Raw genomic sequence first — 19,940 nt, 5'->3', positions numbered from 1 at the left:
GAGGCTCTGACATAGTGTTTTTATCTCTGCACCTCAAAGCAAAGTTCCAAAATTTAGAAGCCAACATGGGCCCCAAACCAGAATATTTATTTTAACTCCTTCCCTCCTGCCCCATTATCTTTAAAGGTCTGATTGAGATCAACAGATTCAAACCAACCATGGTTTGGCAAACTGTATACTCACACATTAAGTTTTTTGTAAAACTTAAGACCAACTCTCTCAGTCTGAACAAATACCCCTAGGGTGACCAGATGTCCTGATTTTATAGGGACAGTCCCGATATTCAGAGCTTTTTCTTATATAGGCTCCTATTACCCCCCACCCCGTCCCGATTTTTCACACTTGCTATCTGGTCACCCTAAGTACGCTCTATATACGGGGAAGAATGCTAGAACCAGTACACAGTGGAAAGCAGATAAAACTAAACTGTACCTACTGTTAGTGTTAAATGTATGTTAAGGTTCTTACAGCAACATTATTCATATTGCATGTACTGCAATTTTGCATTTGTTGACTTGAAATTTTCAATTTTAACATTTCCTCAACGTACATTTAATATATTTTAGACTAGTAACTCATTCAGGGGTTTACAGAAGTTTAGGATGATTTGTCAGAACTAGTCTTCGCTTATTAGTATTTAGATATTCAATATAGTCTCCAATGGCATCTCATCTGGTTGGTTGTGGGAGGGGGAAAAAAAATGGCTCCATTCCCAGATGTAATATTCTCTCTCATGACTATGAGTGCTTTCCCTTAAGAACTGGTAGGTTCCCACTTGACTCAAGGCAGAACGTCAGCTATCTTTTGCAGAGACAGCAAGAAAAAAAAATCCTCAGAATTGTGTCACTCATGTGTCATTACTCTTTGTCTCTATGTCGTGTTAGTTTTCTGACAACTGAAGTAATATTTTAATTCCCTGTTTTCAAGTACATGTTACTGTTTCTGCTAAAACACACTTATCCTCTGGCCTTTCAGGTCACTCAGCTCAGCCACATGGAGAGTCTCTCTCCAACTAGATTATTTACTCCTTTGAGTTAGTCATTTAGGATTTCACAGCAAACAATATTCAATTAAATGGGCACAAGACCACTCAATCCATGTTTATTATTCTTTCATGTGTTTACTTTGCAATCTGCTTTGGAGAACTGAAATTAGACATATAATCAAGGTGAAGTCATTTAATAATTTGTTCCTGTATTAGGAATTATTTTATAGAAGATTCATTTGAATGCAGATGATTAGTTAAATTGTGTCTGAATGTAGAAAACAATTGCAGTATCACGGTCGGAGCAAGTCAGGCTACACCCACCACAGCTATTAAACAGGCATTTATTTCAATTATGTCTAAGTAAGAGTGACGCAAGATTAAGGTACACAACAATATTATTTTTGTGATCTGTATGGGGCTAGATCTGGTTTGCATAATTCTACCAAGTAATCTCATTGAGCGCAATGGGATTACTTTGGCAAATGAGGTGTGCAGGATTTGGATCATGTTCCTCAAAAGATTCACAAGCTCTCTCTCTACTTCATATTCCTACTACTAGCACTGAAAAATAATGCATTTTAAGTTTCATCAAAACACAACTATGCAAACTTACAGCAGAATCAGTGGGCAAATCAGTATCCCATTTACGGCCCTTGAAGTCCCCTCCTCTGTTCCATCGGAATGAACTCATGCATCCTCCCTGAGAAAGCTCTAAAGGCAACAGAGTTTATATGAAGTTATTTTGGGGCAAGGTTGGAGATGGAAATGGAAGAAGGCAATCTATTATGTCTGTTTCAGACATCATGCATATTTATGGTGCTGTATACATGAGAAATGCACGCAAGAAAAACACCTGCGAAGCAAATTTTAAAAACCACCATCAGGATTTTTAAAAAGATTTAAATCCTAAAACTCAGTTTTATTTGGAATTAAATCAGGGAGGCATAAAGTAGTAAGAGAAGAGATTGATTAAATCCAACAATAAGTTTCCAGAACACACATTCAAAAATGACAAAGCTTTTGTTTTAAGAATATTGTAAATGATATTAAGATCCCAAATCATTAAGTCACTTTAAACAATAGTAGAAAATTACAAATACTTGTGTATTTCCACTACTTGAAAAGCAGCCCCTCCTTCATACTGCTGAAACCCAAGTTCAAAGGTCTTGTTGACAGTGTTCAACTTCACTAACACTTGACACAGGAAAACTGTAATGAAGCACATTTTAAGTGTGCATGACAACCATTTACCTTTGATTCTTTCAACCAAATATTCCTGGTTTGGTGTAAGGTCCAGGTACTGCACTATAGTGTTCAGTGTCGGGATGAGTGGAGCTTTAACAAGAGCAGCTTGTTTCAGACTGCTAATACTGGCTTCTGCAATACAAAAAAGCACCAGCATATATGATCTATGGCCATCGCAGAACACTGAACATCCTCACTTACTCAGAAGCTCATTAACAGACTATTACAAAGAGTTGACACATTCTGTTCAGCTTGCTTTCCTGTTGCACTCTGAGAAGCTGGGTCCTAGGAATAGTTGGCACACTACATCACCACTGATGTTGCAAAATACCAAATTCTGATCCTAGAGAAGTAGTTTACTCCTACGTTTACTTCACTGGGAGAAAGGTTGAGTCTGTGTTATTTACATCATCATGGCATACAAAACATGCTAGGCACCACACACAAGGGAAGACAGTCCCTGTCCTGAAGACCTTGCATCCTATGAGACAAAATAAACTTATAATGGTGGGAAAAGGGGATACGACAAACTTTCTAGTGTTCCATTTGACTAAATATATAGCAGATTCCTAACTGCCTCTCCATCTAGCCATTATTAGTCGGTTAATTTCTCATATGTGTCACAGCAGAAGTGGGTTTTAAGGAGAGATTAAAGTTTAAGTAGCCTACAAAATAGAAGGCCAAATTATGCTCTCAGTTAAATTGGTGCAAGTTTGATGTAACAATGCAAATAAGTGGAATTACTTCAGATTAAACACCAGTTTAATTGAAGATAGATGCTCTTATAGCTGCTAGCCTGAATTCTAACAGTTAGACATCAAATACCAGGTTATTGTCTTAAGGGATTTGCCTCAGGAGGCTCAATTGGAATGAACATAGTCTCCTCACTGATGCAGCTGTAACAAGGTTCCTGTGTTATCTGCATCTGTGGAAGCTGCTGTATAATCCAAGCTCTCTCTCATAAAAAAAAACCTGTTTCTAGTTCTTAAGGTTGCAAAGAACACCCTTTTCTGCCTGGAAGTTTTCATCCTGAGCACAGGTACTAATGAGAACTGAACCAAATCTATTACAGTATCTCCATACCTCCAATCTGCAACTCTGGACACCCCATTCTTCTCAGCTGAGTGCTCACAGAATCAATCTCTTGCACAAGTGGCACTAAAATAGTCTCGTTAATCCACTAGAAGAGGAGAGAAAGACAGACAGACAATTAAAAAGATAAGAAGCAATAGGAAGTCTGTGTGAAGTGTTACTATACCCTAATCAGTATCTGAATTACTGTTATGACTGCAAAGTAAAAAGGTGAACAACAAACATTTAAGGGAGCAGAAGAGATATACAAAGTTATTAAGTAAACAGACTATCAGCTTATGGTAGGGTTTGAATGACTATTTAGAAGTTCAATGAGTGAGTTGTAGACAACATTTCTAGACCATGATACAGACTTTTTGGATGGTGAGGGGAATAATGGTATGAAAGCTGCAAGTCATCCACACACTGTTAATTTATGCTTGCATGTGTCCATAATTCCCACAGTCTGTTTTAAGGAAGAAGGGTGCTGACAGAAATATATTATTTGTGAACACTTGAGCTTTTCATGGATATTATTGTCTTAAACAAACATGCCTGGAGGGTGTCATGAACTCCAACAAGTGGTGTGTTGGAGTAATTTGCTATTTGGTTAACTAATACTTTTACCTTGAAGTGTAGTTAGGTCTGCAATAGCAGAAATAACTGTTCTTAAAAGTCAGATTATGTCAGGATTTTCATTCTAACTTTTCAGCTGCTCAGACCTTTTGGAAAATTTTAACCTTGGGGATGGGATTTTCCATGCTTCAGTTCAGCCCAGGTGAGTTATTTTGAAATGTTTGAGGAAAACAGAGTCAGCAGGTTGAGTTGTGGAAAAGGGAAAAACAAGTCTACTCATTTTCATTGGTATGAACTTTACAATTTGAAGTTTCCAGGATGTCATAGCACAAAAGTCAGCAAGTGCAGGAGTTAAGGTTGAACGTGTAACCTTAATATCGCCCCCTTGTGAGCATGCTTTGTGTTACTTGCTAGTTACACAGCCATTTGCTAATCCTCAAATACACTCTGTAGTTCTTTCTACAACCTTCGGTACACATGTGGCAACTCGATTTCCCCCCCAACATTCTAATATAATACAATTAAATCAAAAAGCAAAGTTCTGTTATGAATCAAAGATCATTAAGGAAGTATTACACCCTACCAAGTTTATACCATAGCTCAGTTCCATTAAGGCTGAGGCAAATGATGAAGTACTCATGTACTTTCTAGCTGAGTTCTGCAGAAATAAGGACAGGACACTGAAATATTAGACTCTAAAGAGCAATGATAGGACTTACATTTCTGAACTTAGCTGTCCATGAGTCCACATGATTGAGTAGTTGTCGATTCATTATCACCCTCAACCAAACCTAGGCACAAAGTTAAGTAGTTTAAGAGACTTACTGCAAAGATAGGAACCCAGCTGAACACAATGTGGCTTTTAGAGGCCAAGCCATCTTATTGATACTAATTACAGCATGTCCATCATAAGCCTCAGCTAGGTTTTAGAATGTTCATATCTCACACTCTGAAACCTGTCATATCTCACAGGACAGTTCATGAGGACTAAACCAGCTGGTATATAACACACCAAGTCTAGACGCACTATTTCAGTACCCATAGCTATTTGTATTAGGATAAAACTGGACTAAGCTAGTAAGATTTCTAGAAAAGGTTTAATTTAATGGAAAGTTACACTAACTAAATCAACGTGCAAGGTAGAGAAAAGGGATAATTTAATTAAAAGACAGGCAAGTTAAGAGATATTCCTATTGGCCACACTAAACTCAGATGTGCGGTACACTTCTCCAGGTGTCTTACAAAATCCACTGAGCACGTACAGGTGCAATGGAGGATGTTCAATATACATTCAGCTGCTTGACATGCACTAAATGCAGTTAATTATTACGGTTACAAACACTTTTACCCATAGTATAAAATGGAAGACGTGAAGATTTCTCAACATCACTAAGTCCAAGAATACAGTTAAACTACTAGTTTTTGAACTCCATACTGAACTACTATATCTAGAGTTGTTATATATTACTACATAATTAAGGTGTTTGTGAAAAATTGATTAAAACAGGAAAAGGTTAAATCTATGTTTACTGTTTCCCACCACTGCCCACAAAATGACTACTAAAAACTATAAAATTCTATACAGCAGGTATATCCAGAAGTGTTTGGTCAGAAGTCACTTTTTTACCCCAAAGAAATTTATAATTGCCCTCTACTGGTGAAGATAATGCCGTTTCCAACAAACTAGTTCAGATTGAATTTTGTAGTAAGAAGACATTTTTCTAAATTATATGAAGGCAATTCAATGCTATGGGATTTACCCCCTCTTTCCAGTAATGTGAATGGGAGACCCATCCAAATCCTTGCAGAAGATTGCAAAATTCGCAACTGTATTTTTTTCCCTCATGATTCCCTTGAGTTTTCTATTTACCTCTTCTGCAGCCTGCTTGGAGCTCAGATCAGCTTCGTCCTTGTGTGCTGATGGGGCTTGGGACCTGCAGGCCAGTTGGTACTGGAACTTCCTCAGCATTTGTGCGCAGTCTCCCACGGAACGGCTGTAGTTCCAAAGAGTCGGACTGCTGGAAGGAGAGCTGGAATCTGAACTCCCTGAAATTATCCATTCAGTAAACAAATAATTACTCCATGTTGATTGCCAAACAATTTTTAAACAGTGGGAGGTTCCTGTACAGGTAACAGGTCAGAGCATTTAGGCTTTGACAGGAAGGACGCATCCACAAGTTGCTACGAACCCAAATGCCAAACGTAGAATCATAGAATATCAAGGTTGGAAGGGACCCCAGAAGGTCATCTAGTCCAACCCCCTGCTCGAAGCAGGACCAATTCCCAGTTAAATCATCCCAGCCAGGGCTTTGTCAAGCCTGACCTTAAAAACCTCTAAGGAAGGAGATTCTACCACCTCCCTAGGTAACGCATTCCAGTGTTTCACCACCCTCCTAGTGAAAAAGTTTTTCCTAATATCCAACCTAAACCTCCCCCACTGCAACTTGAGACCATTACTCCTCGTTCTGTCATCTGCTACCATTGAGAACAGTCTAGAGCCATCCTCTTTGGAACCCCCTTTCAGGTAGTTGAAAGCAGCTATCAAATCCCCCCTCATTCTTCTCTTCTGCAGGCTAAACAATCCCAGCTCCCTCAGCCTCTCCTCATAACTCATGTGTTCCAGTCCCCTAATCATTTTTGTTGCCCTTCGCTGGACTCTCTCCAATTTATCCACATCCTTCTTGAAGTGTGGGGCCCAAAACTGGACACAGTACTCCAGATGAGGCCTCACCAATGTCGAATAGAGGGGAACGATCACGTCCCTCGATCTGCTCGCTATGCCCCTACTTATACATCCCAAAATGCCATTGGCCTATGTAGTCTATGTAAAATACATTGTCATCTCAATAATAAAAAGTGCCTTTTCAGGACACAGGTCACCTGCAGATAACTTGGCACCTTGTTCTGAGATGCCTTCTCCACAGGCCATACCTCTTGTCAAGATGAAGGCCCTGAGCCTTTACTGTAGGCCAATGAGTCCTATACAGATATAGTTTGTCATTTATAGACATCCATGGGTTGTCTCCAGAGTGTCAAACAGCTGTACATTTCTATCTATAAGACAAGACTTTATTCTCTGGAAAGTTTCCCCAAGGCTTCTGTGTTACAAAAGGGCTGTAGCAGTCTTGGAGCTCTGCTTCACATCTCACTTAGACTATTCAGTAAAAGACTTAATTTGTTCTGCATCAGTCTTCAGACTGTGCCTTCTACAAGGATTTGTTAAGAGGTGGCTACTGTGCAAATAACTTAAGTCCATTTCATTAAGATTGGCACATCTGTGTCTACCGTACACCAGAAGAACTGGAATACCATCCTACAAATGCACTAAAAAAACAACTTCTAGACCAAACAGAGCTACTTACTTACCCAGCTGAACTCGATGTTGCTTCTCTTCTTCACTTTGAAGGAAGCTGTCCAGGGACTTTAGGTCTGTCATATAATCTTCTTTGCCAATAGGCGAGTTATACACAGTTGGCGAAGAACGGTACCGAGACCTCAGCCCACTGCTTTCCACTGGTCCAATGCTGGTGGGGTATGGTGAGGCACCAGGGGAGGGACTGAAGCTGGATACCTGTGGGAAATACAGTGAATGATTGAAACTAATAAGTAGAATTCCAGCTTTACAAATAAAACAATCTGTAAACAAAATTAATGTTATTTATCCCCATTTATCCAAGTTGTTACTGCATTGCTAGTTACTGTTAAACTAGACACCACTTTGGCTTTAGTATGTTTCAGCTGCTGGTTGGTTTATTTAAATTCTTACTGCATGACTGCCAGGTGGTGCAAAGTGAATAAAATGCTATCACCAGTGGGAGACTGGAGAATTCCTGTCGGGTAAAATTTTACATCTGCTGTGCAAAGGGTGTAAATAAATACACAAGGTGCATGCTACTGGAGAATCAGGTTCTGCAGTGTAGAGCACAATACAAGCAATCTAATAAGCAAATTCCAACTTGTTACATTGGGTTATCAAGGCTATTACCTTACTGTAGTTGCTGTTTGGTGAGTAGGTCACAGCAGTGCTATAAGAACTGCTGCTGCCTGACAAAGTCTGTAGCTGAGGGCTGTACCCAGTCATGCAACCAGTGGCAAACTTTGGGCTGGTATTAGGTGAGCGGGATGGGCTGTAACTCAGCACACTCTGACCCTGGATTGGAGGAGAAGGTGTTGAAGAAGGGACTTTCTTGGTCACTAGCTCACGGGGCGGAGTTGTTTGTACTGCTGTAATAAAAAAAAGCAGAATTAGGGCTGAAGGAGCAGAAGTCTGGATCATTTTTCTTAATGGTTGTTTTACTTCTTTACTATCTTAAGAAAATCCTACACTGAGACCAGAAAAGGAGAGTTGAAAAATCTCAGACCTATAAAATTCAGCAGCCAAGTCACAAGCACAGAAACTAGAGCTGTGAAAAAGTAAAAGGATGGTCTTGTGGTTTGAAAACTCCACTGAAACTCAAAAGACTTGGGTTAAATTCTGCTACAGACACACTGTGTGACCTTGGGTAAGTCACTACACCTCTGTGCCTCAGTTCTCCATCTGCAAAGTGGGAATAAAATACTTCCTTTCTTCCACCCTTTATCTTACCTATTTAGACTGAAACCACTTCAGGGCAGGGATTATCTTGCTATGTGTTTGTATACAGTCTAGCTCAGAGGTGAGCAAACCATAGCTGGCCCGCAGGACCCTCCTGCCCGGCCCTTGAGATCCTGGCCTGGGAGGCTTGCTCCCAGCCCCTCAACTGCTGTCTCCCCTCCCCCGCAGCCTCAGCGCCACCGCACTGCCGGCGCAATGTTCTGGGCCGCCGGGCAGCGCAGTTGCAGAGCCGCGGCCTGACCCGGTGCTCTGAGCGGCATAGCTGTAGCCAGCCACCGGTGCCCCAAGCAGCATGGTAAGGGGGCAGAGAGGGGTTGGACAGAGGGCAGGGGAGTTGGAGGTGGTGGTCAGGGGGCGGGGAACAGGGAGGTTGAGTAGGTGCAGGGGTCCCGGGTGGGGCAGTCAGGAAGGGGGTGGTTGGGGGGGGGGGGTTGGATGGGGTGGCGGGGGGCAGTCAGGGGCAGGGGTTCCAGGGGCTGTCAGGGCACAGGGAGAAGGGATGGTTGGATGGGGCAGGGGTCCCGGGGGGCAATCAGGAATGAGAAGAGTGATTGGATGGAGCGGCAGGGGGCAGTCAAGGGTGGGGGGTCCGGGGACAGGGGGTGATGGATAGGGTAAGAGTCCTGGGGGAGCAGTCACAAGGTGGCGGGGGGGGGTCAGATTAGAGGCAGGGGCCAGGCCATGCCTGGCTGTTTGGGGAGACACAGCCTCCCCTAACCGGCCCTCCATACAATTTTGGAAACCCAAGGTGGCCCTCAGGCCAAAAAGTTTGCCCGCCCCTGGTCTAGCTCAGCAGGGCCCTCTTGGCACTTTGCTATTACAAACATAGCAGTATACACAAATAATAGTAACACACATAATGAGAGACCTATTACGTCACATCCAGTCCTTCCCTATGGTCAATGCAGGAACATTTCCTATTCTTTACAAGGTTGTTCCTTATGGATGGACCCTACTATTTTAAAGCTCTTGTACTGTGCCTAGCTACAATAGCAAGCAAGTGCTTTGCACAGAGCACTATTATAGGCATATCTAATTTAAAATTTCTCTAGTAAGGAGCTTCAGTCAGGTTCTTTGGGAAAGTTTCCATTTTTAACTTCATTTTCTTAACCCTACCTATACACACCATCTCCAAAGAGTTTCAATACCCAGGGACTGATATGTTCCCTTCATAGTTTAGTCAAGTTACACATACTTGTTTTAATCTTTGCACGTAGATCAATCACACTACACCACAATCCTTACTCATGTTCTTCTATGCCCCTGATCTTTATTGATGATTTCCTAGAAGTCCCTCCAACCTGGTGGCATCTTTCTGCAGTCAGAGGTCAGACTAGTCGAGTGTGGTAGTCGTGTGCTGGCATTCCACATTGGTACATCTGCTTTGTCATGTTCTTCTGTTTCTTAGTAATTTGTTTAGAAACTCAAAACATTTTATGAAGGGACTGATGTTTAGTTTGTCATTTTTATATTTTACCTTAAGGTTTCTAACATGGCTATTTTTACCCAGTGTGTAGATTACTATGATGTCTTATTTAAACGTAAGCCCTCCATCTGTGCCTCCTCCCCAGTCCCACACACAGGGAACTACACCTCAGCCCATTCACCATAGAGTTTGAATTTCTCTCATTGTTTTTGTCTCCTACACTCCACCAGTCACCCTTTTCTCCTGTCTTTTTTTGTTTTGTTTGTTCTTTATCATTATTGCTTCTTCTCCTGTTCCAATTATCTCCCCTCAAGTAACTTTTTGCTAATTCCCCTGGCTCCCCCACTCGCTACTGCTCTAGATCAGAGGTCAAAGATGGAAGAGACATTATGAAGCATTTAGATATATGCATTTGTTTGCAGATGTTGGAAACAGTGATACACATTCATAGATTAGGGACAGAAGGGTCCATGTGATCATCTAGTTCAACCTCCTAACACAGGCCATATAATTTAACCCAATTATCCTTACACTAGTGGTTCTCAAACTTTTGTACTGGTGACCCCTTTCACACAGCAAGCCTCTGAGTGCGACCCCCCCTTACAAATAAATATATATTTTTTAAAAAAAGTGTTAAACAGTATTATAAATGCTGGAGGTGAAACAGGGTTTGGGGTGGAGGCCGACACTCGTGGCTCCCAATGTAATAACCTCATGACACCCTGAGGGGTCACAACCCTGAGTTTGAGAACCCCTGCCCTATACTGACCCCAATAACTTGTGTTTGACTGAAGAATATCTTCCACAAAGGCATTCCGTCTTGATTTGAAGATATCAAGAGAGCGATAATCCACCACTTCCTTCAGCTGTTTGTTCCAAAAGTCAGTCACCCTCACTGTTAAAAATGTGTTCTAAGTTAACTCTGTCAGGCTTCAGCTTCCAGCCATGGGTTCTTGTTATGCCTTTCTCTGCTAAAGTAAAGAGCCCTTTATCACTCAATACTTTCTTTCATGAAGCTACTGGTACATGGTAATCAAGTAACTTCTTGATCTTCTGAATTTTCATTCCACTTCACCTAGTTACCCCATCTGCAGGGAGCAGTAAGGTGAAGTCAATCAAAATGCTCCCTGAATCAACTCTCCTACCGTTCAGAAGGTATTGACTGCATCTCTCTTGTTTTTCTAGTCATCTGTGTTTGGAGGCCCATGCTAGATTGAGACCTATGGCAGTCTGTTCAGAAGGTTAAACATTTACAAACTCACATGTAGACACCATTTTAAAGACTACTGCCAGAGATAATTGTCACACTTACATGCATTCTGAAGCCCAAGAAGGGTCTGCTGTCCAGGACTCATAACTAAGCTAGTTGGTGCCACAGTGTATTTGAAATACCTCCAGAAATCAAATAAGGCATTCAGACTGAACAAAGATGCAAGTGCAAGTTCTAGAACAAAAAACAAAAACCATTACTTTAACAAGTTAGTTCTTTATATTTTAGAGTGTTCTTAAATTGCTCACCATTTACAAAATCAGTAACTGTTAACATCTTATGCTGTATGCAGTGTTGTTGTAGCCATGTTGGTCACAGGATATTAAAGAAACAAGGTAAGTAAGGTAATATCTTTTATTGGACCAACTTCCGTTGGTCCACCTTGTCTCTTTGACATCTCATGTTGTTTTCCCACTCTACTGATATGAGCACTATCATGGTAAAAGTTACTGTATATTCTTTGTACCATTTTGGAAAGATGCATTATCCACCAAAACTAAATAGCAAACTTTTTTTTTTAAGTACATCAGAAACAGGAAGCTTGCCAAACAGTGAGTGGGGCCTCTGGACAATCAAGGTGCTAAAGGAGCACTTACAGAAGACAAGGCCATTGCAGAGAAGCTAAATTAATTCTTTGCATCAGTCCTAACTGCAGAGGATATGGGGGAGATCCCCACATCCAAGTCATTCTAGTTAAGTGACAATACTGAAGAACTGTCCCAGACTGAGATGTCAGTAGAGGAGGTTTGGAACAAATTTATAAATTAAACAGTAATAAGTCACCAGGACCCAATGGTAATCACCCAAGAGTTCTGAAGGAACTCAAATAAGAAATTGCAGAACTACTACCGTGGTATGTAACCTATCACTCAAATCAGCCTCAGTACCAGATAATTGGAGGATAGCTCATGTAATGCGGATTTTTAAAAAAAGGATCCATAGGCAAGACTGGCAATTACAGACCTGTAAGCCTAACTTCTGTGCCAAGCAAGCTTGAAGGTTGAAACTATAGTAAAGAACAAAATGATCAAACACATAGATGGACACTATATGCTAGGGAAGAGTCAATACGGCTTTTATACCAGGAAATCATACCTCACCAATCTATTTAAAATTCTTTCAGGAGGTCAACAAGCATGTGGACAAGGGTGATCCAGTGGATATAGTGTCCTGGGACTTTCATAAAGCCTGACAAGGTCCCTCACCAAAAACTCTTAGGCAAAATAAGCAATCATGGGATAAGGGGGTGGGGGGGTCCTCTCAAAGATCAGTAACTGGTTAAAAGATGGAAACAAATGGTAGGAATAAGTGATCAGTTTTCACAATGGAGAGAGGTAAATAGCAGGGTCCCCCAAGAATCCTGTGCTGTTCAATATATTCATAAATGATCTGGAAAAATGGGTGACCTGTGAGGTGGCAAAACTTGCAGACAATACAAAACTATTCCAGATAGTTAAGTCCAAAGTATGGATGTAAAATGTAGATTGTAAACTTAACGATTAAAACAGTTAACCAATATAATTTTAATAGTTTAAACAGGTACTTTTTAAAAACTATATTTACATCCCTAGTCCAAAGCTAACTGCAAAGAGTTACAAAGGGATCTCACTAAACTGGGTGACAAGGCGACAAAACAGCGGATGAAATTAACTGTCAGTAAGTTCAAAGTAATGAACATTGTATATATAGTTGAGGTCATGTTTTCCAAAGTGATGAGGTCTAAATAAACTGTTACCGCTCAAGAAAGAGATCTTGGAGTCATCATGGATAGTTCTCTGAAAACATCCATTCAATGTGCAACGGCAGCCAAAAATACTAACAGAATGTTAGGAACCATTAGCAAAGGGACAGATAATAAAACAGAAAACATCATAATGCCACTATATTAATCCATGGTACACACACTCCTTAAATGCTACCTGCAGTTCTGGTTGCCTGATCTCAAAAAAGGTATATTAGAATTGGCAAAGGTACAGAGAAAGACAACAGAAATGAGTAGGGGGTATGGAACAGCTTCCATATGAGGAGAGATAAAAAGACTAGGACTGTTCAGTTTAGAAAAGACAACTACAGGGACGGGGATATGATATAGCAGTGATCTCCAAAGTGGGATGCATGGCAGGAGGAGCGCCACCAGCAGCTCGGCTCTCCCTGCTCAGTCTTTGGTGGCATGCTGCCAGCAGCTCTTTTTTTTTTTTTTTTGCTTCCCCAGAGCTGGCCCTGGGGGTGCGCGATTCAAAAAGTTTGGAGAACCCTGTGATAGAGGTCTGTAAAATCATGAAGGTTATGGAGAAGGTGAACAGGGAAGTGTGATTTACCCATTCACATAATGCAAGAATAAAGGGTCACCCAATTAAATTAATAGGCAGCAAGTTCAAAACAAATATAAGGAAGTACTTCTTCATACAATGCACAGTCAACCTGTGGAACTCATTTCCATAGGATGTTGTGAAGGCCAAAAGTGTAACAGGATTAAAAAAAAAATTAGATAAATTCATGGAGGATCAACAGCTATTAGCCAAGATGGTCAGTGACATATTTTATGCAAGAACTCTGGAAACAGGTTTTCTATATTTTAATCATACAAGTTAATTAAAAAAAAATCACATACATAAACAAAGGGCTGCTTTATAAGCTTCGCATTCTTTAGAGAAAGTAAGTTTTGGAATCTAGACCAGCTGACATCTCTACAGGTTACAAGTGTAACTCCACCATTTGAAAAAACAAGTGATGCCTAAAGAGCTGGAAGACAATACCCAACTTAGCTTTGTTTATATTTAGTTAATATGGTGTTATATTTACATATCAACATGGATGCCATGATAACACATCACTGTGTTTAAGGAATCTGAAGCAATTTCCCCTAAAGCTGCGACATGCTTTCATTTTCACATCATCCCCAGGTTCGGAACAACCTACAACTCCCTCTCCTCAAATCCAGCCTTTTCGAAAGTTTTCTATCCTTGATCTCTTACATGTCTATTCCACTCTTCATTTTCATCCTTTGTTAGTTTCATCTCTCTCATTTAGCTTGTAGATATCTTGAAAAAAAGAGCTTTGTCTAACTCCTACATGAAATGTAAAGCACACCTATCGCACCACGTCAGTAGTAAAGTTCTGTCTTCTACTTTCTGAAAGCCTCAACACACATGAAACTTGTTCTAAGATAACAGATAAGCCTTTTTTGCTGCAAGTTTGTCACAGGAGATAAACCCAGACAGATCCAAACTGGACATGGAAAGTGAAGTCCGATTTCTCTATGGTCAAAAAGCGGGTTAAAAATTTTCAAATACTGACATAAAGAAAACAAAAGGGTTGAATTTAGATGCTGTTTCCTCACATAAGTAAACCATCACCAAGTACAAACACTTACCAATATACCACAGTGGCCAGTATGTAATGTTATAATATGAACTTATCAGTTTTCCAGTCCTGAAAGAGAAAAAAAATTGAGATGGCATCTCTCTCAATACATGGAAATATGTAGGAACATAATGACATCCTTTTATTAAGTTTTAAAACTGTTAGGGAACTTACATTTCAGTATAAATCATGCCTGCAACTGACACATTAAGGAGTCCCCAAGCCAAAACCACTTTTCTGGCCTCAGTCTCCTTCCTCATCTTGATGGTTCTGTCAATGAGGGAAGTAGCTGGACTCTGTTCCCCCTGCATCATCTGTAAAGAGAGAAGCATAGGGAAAGACAAGAATTGAGATATTTATATAGTGTCACTCTCCTTTAGCACCAGACTAAAGAAATGTTAAACAGTCCCTAGGAAATTGCATTTAGGGAGTTCATTTCTAGTTACAGATTAATATTTAATAGTAAACAGTGTTAAGTCCTTTTTTTTCCTTGAGCTAAAAAATACTTTTTTCACACAGCTCCTTCTGTGAGCATTCTCTACTCATCAGGACCATAACGAATGCTGAGCTACTTTTACCATTTGGGTGTTGGGAAGGAAAACCTACCCACACAGGACGGAGTGCCAGATTCTCAACTCACTCCAGTTTTATAATAGAGTTAGTCCCAATATATATTGGGAAACAAAGCAGAATCAAGCCCAGACTATCAAACTCCTGGAAGTTCATATTTTTCACTTTACAGACATGCTTGAAAAACACTTTTACCCCCAGTTTTTGTGGATAAAACATGGGGGGCAGGGGGAAGTCACATGGATTAAGTAACCATTCAGTACATTTTTGAAAGCTACTGTCCTTTAGTAAGTGATATGCAAGATTTTTTTCTCTTCTGGTCTGTGGGGAGTCATAGGGACGAGACACCTTGTAAGATCCTGCAGTCCTTTTGTACAGACGCTTCCCTTTCACTTTAATGGGCACTACATACATTGTTGGATTGAGAACTGGCTATTGCACTAAAATACTGCCCCCAGGGTGGATAAAAATCAATGATTTTTTTAAATTTAAATTGGATTTTTTTGATAAAATGCTTTTTGAGGGAAAAAAACCTATCTAGAGATAGTTTTAATTAAGATACATTATAGCTCAAAGATATCTCATCATGGAATAGGGATTATAAATTCTAATTCTATAGTATGAGACAATATATTCATGTCATGTTTAAGAAAAGTTTTGTAAATGATTTCCAATAGTTCATGGATTAGGGACCCAATATTATGGGGTTCCACAGGCTTCTGTATAGATTATTTACGTTAATCTTTCTATCTTCCCAATGGGACTCAGTGCTCAGTCTAGAAGATACCATCAGAGATGCTTAGTTTTGCAGTTCTCAAACTGTGGATTTGTCTCCTCAGTGGTAACATGCTTGTTAACAGCAAAAAATGTTTTTAAATAAATAAATATATAGAGGTGAGAAATAACAGACCTCAACTCTATTGTTCCTCTGCAAATTTGTGTACACAGAGTCAATCCCTTACCTCTCTCTAAAAGCGCAAAGTTTCAAAAAGTTCAATGAATACAAGATTGTTGGGGGCGGAATAGATCTGGACAAGGAGAAGAGATCTGCAGATATGCTTGCTTTGTTAAAATATTATATGTTTGCTGTTGAAGAAAAAAAATCCAGAATACTTAACGTTGTTGTTTTAGTTAAATAAAACAATTTAAATGTCTGTCTGGTGATGTTCTCCTCCTAATACAGCATAGCAAGAAAATCCTCCAAATATTAATGATTAACCTGTTGAACTGGAGATAGTTCACCTCCCAATGACTTCATAAATATCTGCTTCAATTACCTTTGGTAAATTAAATAACCAAACAATCATTCAATTTTCTGATATAGCTGTAAAACTAATCTGAAATGTTTTCAAAATAAATCACTGTTTAAAAATGTAGAGCATTTACCTTCTAAAAATGAAACCTACATCTATCTCCGAGTTTCAGAGTAGCAGCCCTGTTAGTCTGTACCCGCAAAAAGAAAAGGAGGACTTGTGGCACCTTAGCGACTAACCAGTTTATTTGAGCATGAGCTTTTGTGAGCTACAGCTCACTTCATCGGATGCTGTAGCTCACGAAAGCTTATGCTCAAATAAATTGGTTAGTCTCTAAGGTGCCACAAGCCCTCCTGTTCTTTTTATCTCTGAGTTGTGAATAATATATATTAAGGTTATAACAACCATCAGGAATGCACTTTTACGTAGAAAACCATTATTAAATCGAGTCTTCCATGATCTAAATCAAATCCACCCTGACCGCCTCCGTTCCTCACTATGTTTGCGCATGATAATACTACCACACTTTTAAAAATCTGACCAAGCATTAACACATAATCCTCCACTAAAATTAACCTTCCCACCTACAATTGCCTGCTTAAATATCTGTTATGTTCCCATTCAAAGATGGAGTATATAACATGCAGAAATTGGGACAAATGTGTTCACTAAACTGTTGTTACATTCTAATGAATCACATTAGTTGCAGCTTAATAGTAACATCATTGAACGCTTCAGACAAGCGGCTTCACACTTTCTCCCATGCTGCCCCTAATGCTTGGGAGGTACTCTGCATGAACATCCTCAAAGCTATTTCACTGTTCTCCTTCAAACTTTCCTTTACCATGATGCCTACCAAACACTTGACAAGATAGGCTGCTGGCATGCTGAGGCCACTGCATATCACACTGACCAATTTTGTCTCAGGGTTGGTCTACACTTGAAACACTACAGCAGCACAACGACAAGCTTCAGGGTAGCCATTCAGTAGAGTGACAGGATGGGTTTTCCCATGACCATAGTTAATCCCCTTCCTGAAAGGCAGTAGCTAGGTTGACCTAGCACTGCCTACACTGGTGGTTAGGTCTGCTTGCCTACTTTGCTCAGTGGTGTGGATTTTTCACCTCTGAGCGACGCTGCTCAGTTGACTTAACTTTTCAGTGTTGCCGTAGCTCCCTGTTTCCTGGTACTCCCTGCTCTGTCTGTATCTATGTATTATCTCTTGTCTCAGACACTTGCTACAGCCACATAAGGGGTTTTGCCGTCACTGTAGTAAACCCACCTCTCTGAGACGCAGTAACTAGGTTGACAGAATAACACTTCTGCCAACCTAGCAGCATCTACCGTGGGACTTAGTCAGTTTACCTACATCTCCTAGGGGAGTTTTGCACACCCTTGAGCAATACAGCTAGGTCAATCTAAGTTTTAGGTGAGCTGTAGCTCACGAAAGCTCATGCTCAAATAAATTGGTTAGTCTCTAAGGTGCCACAAATACTCCTTTTCTTTTTGCTAAGTTTTAGGTGTAGACCAGGCCTTAGCATGTAAATTCTTTGGGACAGAGACTGTCCTTTTGTTCTGTTTATACAGCACCTGACATAATGGAGCCGTGGTCCCCGACTGGGACTCTTGAGCACAATCTACAGTAATACACGTAACTGTAAGACAGTGCTTCCGGTGTCCCAGAGTTGGCCAAGCTGCAGGACACCGCTGGGATGTGCAGATCAGCTGGGCCCCTCTGTACTGCACAGCTGTATCTACACTAGGGACCATTAGCCACCGCTGCCAGGGGGCAGTGGATCAGCCCCACGTTCCTGAGCGGGAGGGTAGGCCAGAGGCGGCATCGACACCAGGGACATTAGTCGCCACGACGAAGGAGCGCCGGCAACAGACCAGCCCCCACTTCGCTGGGGGCGCCCAGCGCGGCGGCTGGGCCCGCACCAGGGAGGTTAACGGCCGCTGCCGGCGGCGCCGGGCACGACACCGCCGGCGGGGCCCAGCCCTGCCCGGTGGGGCGGCACCCGCTGGGCGGGCAGCGGCTGCGGCCAGGCAATGGGGAACGCGGGGGGGGGAGGGGCAGAGCCTCTCCCCCAGCCCCTCCCCCTCCAGCGAGCAGCCGGCTCGGAGGAGGCGGGAGGGGGTCGCACTCCCCCCTCCCCCCGGCCGCCCCATGGCGCGAAGGGGGCCGGCAGCCCCCGTCTTCCAACACTCACCACGCTCCCCCGCACCGGTCCCCACTGCGCTTGCGCCGACCACGCGCGCGGCCGCCGGCCGGAAGGGAAGCCTTCCCACCGGGGAGGGAGGGGCTTGTTGCCATGGGGACGGGAGCGCGCCGCCAGCCGTTGCCCCTCCCCCTCCCCCTCGCTTCTCCGCTGTCCCGTTTCGGCGGGAGCGGGTGTGAGGCGCGATGGAGGCGGGGGGAGGGGCCGGCGCGCGGCGCTCCCGCCCGCGCTCCTGTGACAGGGGTGAGGGGCGGGACTGGCCTGGAGCGAGTCTCCCCGAGCCGGCGTCGATCCCCCGGTGGCTGTTGAATGCAGCCCGGGGGATTTTAATGGGATATTTTAAGAAAATGACATTATGGCATGTTGGCTGGGGAGGGGGGAATCTCCCGGTACAGCTTCAGTCAGAGTTGGCAACCCTCACGGTGACACGTCAGCGCGACCGAGGCGCGTCGGCAGCCGGCCCTCACGGTTCGGCCCCACGCGGTGACACGTCAGCGCGACCGAGGCGCGTCGGCAGCCGGCCCTCACGGTTCGGCCCCACGCGGTGACACGTCAGCGCGACCGAGGCGCGTCGGCAGCCGGCCCTCACGGTTCGGCCCCACGCGGTGACACGTCAGCGCGACCGAGGCGCGTCGGCAGCCGGCCCTCACGGTTCGGCCCCACGCGGTGACACGTCAGCGCGACCGAGGCGCGTCGGCAGCCGGCCCTCCCGGTTCGGCCCCACGCGGTGACACGTCAGCGCGACCGAGGCGCGTCGGCAGCCGGCCCTCCCGGTTCGGCCCCACGCGGTGACACGTCAGCGCGACCGAGGCGCGTCGGCAGCCGGCCCTCACGGTTCGGCCCCACGCGGTGACACGTCAGCGCGACCGAGGCGCGTCGGCAGCCGGCCCTCCCGGTTCGGCCCCACGCGGTGACACGTCAGCGCGACCGAGGCGCGTCGGCAGCCGGCCCTCCCGGTTCGGCCCCACGCGGTGACACGTCAGCGCGACCGAGGCGCGTCGGCAGCCGGCCCTCACGGTTCGGCCCCACGCGGTGACACGTCAGCGCGACCGAGGCGCGTCGGCAGCCGGCCCTCACGGTTCGGCCCCACGCGGTGACACGTCAGCGCGACCGAGGCGCGTCGGCAGCCGGCCCTCACGGTTCGGCCCCACGCGGTGACACGTCAGCGCGACCGAGGCGCGTCGGCAGCCGGCCCTCCCGGTTCGGCCCCACGCGGTGACACGTCAGCGCGACCGAGGCGCGTCGGCAGCCGGCCGTCACGGTTCGGCCCCACGCGGTGACACGTCAGCGCGACCGAGGCGCGTCGGCAGCCGGCCCTCACGGTTCGGCCCCACGCGGTGACACGTCAGCGCGACCGAGGCGCAT

At 43.6% G+C, this 19,940-nt stretch overlaps 1 protein-coding gene across 3 annotated transcripts in view; it reads right to left on the bottom strand.

Moving 5' to 3' along the window:
- The window catches only part of TMEM209 (transmembrane protein 209), a 31,162-nt gene extending 12,522 nt beyond the window's left edge, over positions 1-18,640 (bottom strand). Inside the window, exons 1-11 of one of the 3 annotated variants that reach the window (XM_073328915.1) lie at positions 18,567-18,640; positions 14,708-14,847; positions 14,544-14,602; positions 11,213-11,344; positions 7,866-8,104; positions 7,247-7,451; positions 5,751-5,926; positions 4,600-4,671; positions 3,317-3,413; positions 2,240-2,365; positions 1,602-1,699 (exon numbers count right to left, since the gene is read on the bottom strand). In XM_073328915.1, the coding sequence (XP_073185016.1) occupies positions 1,602-1,699; positions 2,240-2,365; positions 3,317-3,413; positions 4,600-4,671; positions 5,751-5,926; positions 7,247-7,451; positions 7,866-8,104; positions 11,213-11,344; positions 14,544-14,602; positions 14,708-14,847 (1,344 nt within the window). In that variant the 5' untranslated portion in view covers positions 18,567-18,640. The remainder of the gene's footprint in view (positions 1-1,601; positions 1,700-2,239; positions 2,366-3,316; positions 3,414-4,599; positions 4,672-5,750; positions 5,927-7,246; positions 7,452-7,865; positions 8,105-11,212; positions 11,345-14,543; positions 14,603-14,707; positions 14,848-18,566) is intronic. The other 2 variants (XM_073328916.1, XM_073328914.1) reach the window with 2 other exon arrangements.
- Between the last annotated feature and the right edge of the window lie 1,300 nt (positions 18,641-19,940).

The sequence above is a fragment of the Lepidochelys kempii genome, chromosome 1 (genome assembly GCF_965140265.1).
Source record: "Lepidochelys kempii isolate rLepKem1 chromosome 1, rLepKem1.hap2, whole genome shotgun sequence".
Taxonomy (NCBI): Eukaryota; Metazoa; Chordata; order Testudines; family Cheloniidae; genus Lepidochelys; species Lepidochelys kempii.
Note: the sequence above shows the minus strand (reverse complement) of the source record. Positions and strands in the feature narration are given on the sequence as shown.